Source organism: Oculina patagonica, chromosome 1 (genome assembly GCF_052425735.1).
Source record: "Oculina patagonica isolate OP01 chromosome 1, crgOcupat, whole genome shotgun sequence".
NCBI classification, from domain to species: Eukaryota; Metazoa; Cnidaria; class Anthozoa; order Scleractinia; family Oculinidae; genus Oculina; species Oculina patagonica.
In genome coordinates this window covers 32,436,646-32,444,996 of record NC_135758.1, presented here as the reverse complement: position 1 = coordinate 32,444,996, position 8,351 = coordinate 32,436,646, and the positions used below count along the sequence as shown (strand labels likewise).

The window sequence follows — 8,351 nt, the reverse complement described above, 5'->3', positions numbered from 1 at the left end:
ACGGGGAAATTGTACACTTTTACATGAAATCGTCGTCAAAATCTTGCTACAATGCGAGGAACAGTCCAGAATATACGCAGAAAAGGGTATACCGGCGCGTGACGTAACGAAACTATTGTTCTCTGAAAAAATACGAAAAAATCGCCAAAAATATTCCCCGAAAAATACACTTTGTTGTTTCCAGTCTATTTTCGACCATTGCCTATAACATCCGGGAACGTGAACCTGGCGAGGAAATTTGCAATTTGCAATTAATAGTGGCAATATACAATTAACGCGTAAAACAGTCAAGTTCAGTCAATAGACTTGCGTTATTAAAATTTGTACATTTAATTTGTGCGGCGCCAAATCGTCACACAACGACTAAAGGAGGATAACAAGCATAAGTTTAACTGAAAGCTCGTTTTAATTAATGCAAGAAACAAGTACTTCGCTTCAGGCGAACAGCTTTGCACATTTTGGAGCTATATATATAAGCTACCGTAGTAGCCTCTGGACTTGGACAAACATAACATCCGTTATTTCAAGCGACACTTAAGCTTACAACGGCTTTCACACAGTAATCAGAGAGCCGGGCCCGGCCCTACACGCAATCAATGCAAGAAAGCTTTGTTCTATACGGAATATTTTTATATCCACTTCTTCCAGAGCACATTATAGAGCCGAAAATATGTCTTGCGACATAAACGAGCTAAACAAACTAACATAAATATCGCAAATCTACGAAGGTGTTTTAAGCTCCACAGGGTGTAAACCCGACAGGAAATCAAACATCACCTCTGTAAATTTGCTAGAGTATAAACAATAAGCCTCCTCACATTATAACATATATCGCCCGTTAAAAACACACAGGGTGTCATTCTCTTGAAGTTTATACTCGTTAGAGCAAAAATACAAAAGGTTTCAAATGTTTCATAAGGGTAGAAGTTGTGCGGCCTGTCAACCCTTGCTACTTCCTACTAGGAAGTGCATTTCTTGCAAGTTTAGAGAGAAGGTTAACGGTTAAAAACGTGTTGTTTTTCTTTTAGTAATTTCTGCAGCTACGAACTTTCTTTCTCAGACATCATTCTCGACGTTCCGTGGACTTTTACTTCTTAGTTCTTTTCTGACCCATGTTTTTCCGTCCACAGTTTAGTCCATTCCAGATATTCCCGCTTTATAAAGTGAACAATGAATAATAATATTAATCAGGGGAATCCCCTAAACCGCTCTCACAAAAGTTGACAAAACCAGTTTAAAATCTTTCAGCATTTTTGAAATTCTACATCAAGGATTACCTGCCGTTCGGTTGTCGTGTTCAACATGTAGTCGTAAGTATTGAATCGAATCTTGCAAGCTACTCCATAAGTATGCGTTCAATTTATCATTCAATTCTTCTTTTTTACAAGTCTGTTAAATTTCAGAAAATTTAAACCGAGCTCAATCGAGTTTAAAATAATACTTGATCACTGTTGATGTGCACGCTATTGATCGAAGATGCTAATCTTTTTGTTTTTATTTCCCAGGAGATGATCATTTTAACACTTTTCGGCCGAACTGGAAGAAGCTTTACTGGGCAGTCGGCAGGCGGAATCTTCCTTCTCTTGATTTTGACAGTAAGTTTGCTTCTTTTCATAACACTAAAATAACATGAAGCAACAAATAAAAGCTAATAAACAAATAGCCCAGAGGTGTAGCAAAGCGTACTGTGGTCAGCCGACACCACAAGGCGAGTATAATGTCTCGATCTTGCGATATGTCCCTCAATATTAGCTTTCCCAAAAAATAAGTTACGGTACCGCATCCAGCGTTTCCAAAGCTTGACGACATTCCTTCGAGTCCTTCGAAGCTCTAGGATCAAGCAGCCTCGATTTCAAGAGCGAGCAAACTGAAGGCGGTGGGCGCCATGTTCCTCTTGCCCGAAGTACCTCGATGTATTATTTCTTTATTTTGTTAATGCCGCTCGTTCTTAAGTGCCGATTTTCATCTGTTAGTGGTAAGATTTTGCAGTTAGCTTCTCATAAATAATCTTCCACGGGTCACTGACTGTCCCTGTTGGTTTTATAATTGTAAGCTTTAATAATATTTTTTCGTTTATAAACACTGTAGAAATCACACTCGGTAGAAATCTTGAACTCATAACATATTTCAAGTCTAACGTACAGTGCCTAAAATTGTAGCCAGAATAATCTGATCAATGCGATTTTCTTTAGTCAGAAATTGCAAGGAAAGAATGAGAAACATTCAATAGTTTGAGAGTTAACTGGGTTATAGGTTGGTCACAATAATTATTTGGCTAGAAGTTTTATTTTTAGTTTTCATCATGTCAACCTGCACTAAACGCTCCTCATTTAATGACGATTTAAAGATGATGCTTGACAGATTGATTTTGCAGGCAGTGGGTCAATATTTGTCAGGTGCATTATAACTGGATGTTGTTCCTTTTTTGGTAGGTACCTGCCAGAGTGAGAACTCAATGCTCAGCATGCACAAGCCCATCTATAAAAACGGTCAACGTTACAACAGGGAAGTGCATCAGTTGTTTTCCCTGTCTTCAATGTAATGAGGGTCACACTTCAACAGTCCCTTGTGGATCAACTGTTCCCTATGGTACAGACATAAAGTGTGTTTTGATACAATCAGACCCTGTGATTGTTACTAAGACTAGTACCAAAACAGGACATCCGACTCCTACACTCCAGACCATCTCCTCATCTGCCAAGCTCATTGTTTCATCAGACACTATCATCAATCATTCAGTGGTCATTCCTGCAACTAGCTCCACTGCTCTTGCTCATTCGAGCATCAAATATGGATCTGAGACGACAGAAAAGCCCAAGAGTGCTGCACTTCCATATTCAGGAGATTATGCAGAATGGAAGAAGAACACACTGGCTTACATACTAAGCGCAGCATGTCTCCTGGTCACATTTATAGCTATTATATGGAAAATTTCAAAACTGAAAAATAAACAACTTCAGCAGCGACCGGCCGCGGTGCTGACAGGCAGAACAGCTACCTCAGTAGTTCAACTGCAGCCTAATGCATCTCCTTCTCAAGGCAATGAAGTGCAGCAGCAACCTGTGAATCCAGCTGACAGAACCTCTACCCCATTGGCTCAACCACGGCCTTGCGTATCTCATTCTGAAACTTGCAACATCAATTGGGCAACTAACAGTGTTGCATTTTCATGTTCTCCTCACAGTGGTATATCTAAGGTGGAAGATAGCGATCTGATGTTCCAACCTGAAGGGGATATATCATCAACTCTTGATGCAACTTTTGGTAACTATTTATAAAGTGATTATTTATTAATTATTTACTTCAATATGTTACATGTATTGCGTACTATTTATTGTACATGTTATAACATTTTCATATCGCAAATATTCAGTTCACATGTATTTGAGTTTTTTTACTTTACTTTGTCATTTTCCTGCACTTTTCATGCCAGCTGCTGTAGGTTATAATTTTTATGTTCATTCCTTTATTCATTCCTCTCACCCTCAAGGACCTGCACTGGCTTCCTGTCAATTCACGCATCATTTTAAGATCCTACTTTTAACCTACAAAGCCCTTAATGGTCATTCACCAACCTACTTAACTTCTCTTTTTAACGCCTATAAATTAAACCAGCTCGTTCTCTTCGATCATCTGGCCAATTACTCTTGCAAGTTCCTGATGTGGAAACATGTTCATACGGTCAAAGATCCTTTTCTTTTTACGCCACAAAACTTTGGAACGAGCTACCTTTTTATATCAAGCAGTCTGAGACTTAGCGATTTTTAAAAAGAACCTTAAAACATTTCTTTTTTGTAATAGTTTTTAACCTAGTCATAGACGTTAATAATTGCATGTTTTAGTTAGATTCTTTTTTTACTCTTTTTATCTTAGTACTGAATTTCTGTTTTTAACATCGTTCTTGCTTTTATCGTTTTTTGTGGGGGCTCTGCCTGCACATTGTCATCGACTGAGGGATTAATTTATTTGTGTGTGGGTTTGCTTGTGTCACGTGGTCTTCGCGAGAGATCCTGGGGATGAGTCGGCGGTCTTGTCGAGTAGGCCATATTGGATTTTGGCGTGTCGTTTCGTGTGGTTTCTTTGATTTCAGCTGTTTCTGTAGTTGCTCGTCATTACAGCAGCTCACGAAGTCATACTAGCCAACATTTCGTTTGGCTGAAAGTCTGTGCAGGTTGCACATCAATTCAAGAGGAGCTTTAAATTTTACGCTTACGCAAGCCAATATTGAGAACCGCAGAAACAGCACAATTTAATACATTTGTACTTGAATCAGTCTATATGGCTATATGTTCTGATATATGTAAATTATTCTGCAATGCATACCTACGGAGCGATATAATAAACAAACCATTTTAGTGCTACTGGTTAAAAAAGAAAAAAAAAAGGAAAAAAGAAGAAATTGTCCCCTCTGGGATTCGAACTTGGGCCACTGGCAACCTCTCGTTCCCCAGTCAGATGCCTACCCGACTGTGCTACTCTTACATTCTTAATGACGTAAGGCGAAAATATCGTACATCAATGTAATAGACATTCCGCTGTTTATCTGTTATCATGTGCATCAAAGAAATGTTTGAATCACCTGCTGCTCATAAATTTTCAAGGAATGAATTTGCAAAAAATCGCAAAGATTATTTGCCGCAATAAATAGCAGCCTTAAGGTAATTGAATGTACTAAATGAATTCACAAAAAAGAAGAATCAAATTTGAAATTGTCAAGCCCCCACACGTACGCATCGCGGACCGATTTTTTATCCTTTTAATCATATGCAATTGTAAGCACAATAAGAACCTTTTTATTATTATTATTATTATATATTTTTAATTTTGTTGTTTTCATTTGGACTGATGTTTGTCATTAGGGTGTGCAACAACAAAAACTTGTAATGATTATTATTAATTTTTTATTTGTCTAACTAAGTTAGACTGAATGGAAAATTTTTTTGAACATCAGTATTTTATGTTAAGGTTATGCAGGACCCTTGCTAATAAATAAATTCATTAGCCAAATTTCTTGATTGGGCACTGTTATTTTGTAAAGCTTTAATTCTCTGTATTTTGAACATCAATTTCTCTAAAACTTATCAGGGATATTATTTTGGGGATGATGAAATTTCATTCTTATTGTCATTTTACTGGCAGATCATCATTTACTGTGTTTCAAGGTCTTAAAGTCACAAAACTTCAATGGTGTCCCAAACGTTCCCTCTGGCTTTCCTTGATCTAGTCAAAAGTGAACATAAACATGCAATTTTCATTTGATTATGCAGCCTCCCTAGAATCTAGTTCATAAAGAGGGGTCGTCACAAATTGTGAGGCAGCAATGCATGCGATCCATTCCGGTTAGCCTAAATAGCACTTTGGTCCTAAATAGCACTCCGGTTAGCCTACTGTTAGCTTAGGTAGCTTGTGGTTAGCATTTTTATTTGGAGAAGGGATTTCTGCCTTGCATGCCTCGCTTCCTCGCCTCGCATGCCTCACTGTCTTGCCTCGCTGTCTCACACATTTGTAAGTCTCCATAAAGAGGTTATTGAGTGATTCTTTTTGGACCCCTGGCAGGCAATCCATTGTATGACAGTCCTCATTTCAAGTTGCCAGACCCTCCATCTCAGCCTGTAGGAGCAACCAAGGATTCAGTGCTCAACAGTGCAACAGCATTTATAAATACACCCAGTGTTTACATGGGTAAGTGACGATTTTGTATGGCAGTCACACCAATGCCAGCTTACCTAACTACAAAAAGACTACAGTGAGTTCTTGTCATGAATAGGTTTTCATTTTGCATACTTATGTCATCTTGCTGTCCTGTTCAGGGCCAAAACCAGACCTTTGCCATAGACAAGGCAAGATCCTTCTAGGGGGTTCTGGGGGCATGCCCTCTAGAAAATTTTGAAATCTAGAAGCTCTGAAACTCTTTCAGAGACATTCTTCATGACGTATTTCTTGAGAGAAATTTAATTTGGGGCAAAATCTAGATGAGACAAGTGCCTTGTCTTGCCTCTTGCTAGTTACGGTCCTGCTGTTATTCTGTTAATCATAATTGCTAGAGGCTTTTTGTTTGTGTTTTGTTTTGTTGTGAAAGTTTACCAATAAAATTTGTATTTTTTGTAAAATTATTATGTTTGTGGCTAATGTTTACATCATTGTTTGTATTTTGTACCATATTTAGTTAACCTGTCATTTGTTTTGATTATATAATTATGTTTTTATTTGTCATTGTTCTGGACATACATATACAGGGGCTTCATTAATATTGTATGTTTGGAGTTCCTTACAGACAAACTGATTGTTTTCATTACTGTGAAAATGATTGTTCTCAAAGTAAGCATATGTTTGCTTGGTTAATTTTGCAACCAAACATGATGTTTATCAAACAATGCACATTTTGATTTATGGCTCCTCTTTTGTTAACTAGAGTTTAACAAATGCATCCTGCTTGGATATAACTTAAGTTAGTTTGTACTGTTTTGTATTACCAAAGCGTAAACTTCCTGACTATATTAAGTTGCAGTAAACAGAGAAGATGCCACATAACTGAAATAGCCAACTTTAAATAGCCTTGTCTAGTAACTTTATTTAATAGCCTTGATGTGACCACAACCAATATGCTGACCCTAGATCATATTTATTTCCAGTTGTCCAGCCACATACCCAGTTAGTTCCTCCTGTATCATCTGTCGTGAACATCGAAAGGATTGTTCCAAACACTGATGGTTTGGAGCAAGGAAGACCCGTCAACTGGTCAGCATTGTTGCAGGAAGAAAAGTACAACACAAAGGTTTTAGAGATGCCATTTCCTCTTCTGTACAAGATCTGTCTCACACTTGATATACTGAGAGCTGATGGCAATGATGTGAGAATGCTTGCAGAAAGGCTTGGAATTTCAGTTGGTGATCTTGCCCTTCTTAAACAGGCAGCTATTACAGAACATAATTCGATCACTTCTGTTGTTCTATCTAAGAAGTCGTCTCTGGCCGTTGGGGATTTTGTTAAAATAATGAGAGAAATTGAAAGGGACGACATCATCAGTCTAATAAATAATTGACCTTCAAGCTAAGATCAGTTATTTCATAGAATTTGTCAGTCTATGAAAAAAAAAAAAAAAACAGGTATGAGTGAAGCTATAGTTAACACCCCTCAAAATACCTTTGAGCAGCTTTTTCAAACCCATGACTTACCCAACCACATACTAATATTTTCTAATTTTAATACCCCAAAAACCTCTGCATCTCCTCATCATTTTTTTACTTGAAAACTCCCCATGGGGATAAAGTGCCCTTTTGCAAGGTACATAACTTTTCTTTATACTGAAAGACATGCAGCCTATATTGAAAGACATGCAGTTTAATTACATCCTAACTGTGCACATAATTCATGTTGAAATGTTGTGCCACGCCATAGATCGAGCGCTCACATTCAATTTTTCTGCCCACACATGGCATTGAATCCTCCCATCTACTGGCTGTTAGGCCAGTGCAGATTTGTGTCTGCAAAATGATAAAATTGCAATTCAGAGATTTATGTGCAATATTTTTGGACTAACAAACACTGTAGCCATGTTCAGTAACAAAGCCTGATTTTTCAGATTTTAGGTGGTCTTTTGGACTTTTTATCTCTGCAGCATATTTGATGACCCCCATTTTTACATTTCTGACATGATTATCTCATAATGTCACAGTGGTGAAAGTTTTAAGAAAAAAAATCAATGTTGGAAGATTTCTGCATGAACGTCCTTAATAAAGTAGGGAAGAAGATGGCATGTCAAAAAGCAGTTGACTTTATACTGCAGCTTAACTTGGTGGTCCCATTTTCAAACCTTATTAAATAATCATATTGTGCAATAAATTTATAAATCCCTAGTTTTTGAAACATACAGTGACCTAAATCAATTCATCTAGCAATTTTGTAATCTTTCTACAGTAAATTAATGTAGAATAATGTATGTCACTGCGCGCTATTATCATAATTACTTTTTTAGTATATGAAATGAATCATTAGGCATGAATGTGAAGTGAAGATTACCACAGCACATTTTAAAGAAATTCAATTATGCTCACTGGATGCTGATTGGTCTTGACAAAGTGTGAGCCAGCAAGTCAGTGAGTCATGAAAGCCATTCCGCTAACATTCCGCATACACATTGATAAGCTAAATGGCGCACTGGTTAGCCTCTGCTAACTCAAGGTAGCTTTAAATGTGATTAGCATTTTTATTGGATAATTTAGGGTTTTCTGGCTTGCATGGCTCGCTTGAAGGTTAGGTATAAAACACTCTGGTTAACCTATTAAATAAGCACTGGTTAGCCTGAGAATGGTTAGAATTTCATTGTAGGCAAGGGTAAAACTATATGTATA

At 37.5% G+C, this 8,351-nt stretch overlaps 1 protein-coding gene across 1 annotated transcript; it reads left to right on the top strand.

Annotated features, from left to right (window-relative positions):
• The first annotated feature begins 1,254 nt into the window (after positions 1-1,254).
• LOC144664647 (uncharacterized) lies at positions 1,255-7,890 on the top strand. The gene is made up of 5 exons (XM_078525819.1): positions 1,255-1,310; positions 1,506-1,595; positions 2,433-3,264; positions 5,557-5,682; positions 6,633-7,890. The coding sequence occupies exons 2-5, from the start codon at positions 1,509-1,511 to the stop codon at positions 7,040-7,042; spliced, it is 1,455 nt and encodes a 484-aa protein (XP_078381945.1). The 5' UTR covers positions 1,255-1,310; positions 1,506-1,508; the 3' UTR covers positions 7,043-7,890.
• Positions 7,891-8,351: the final 461 nt, after the last annotated feature.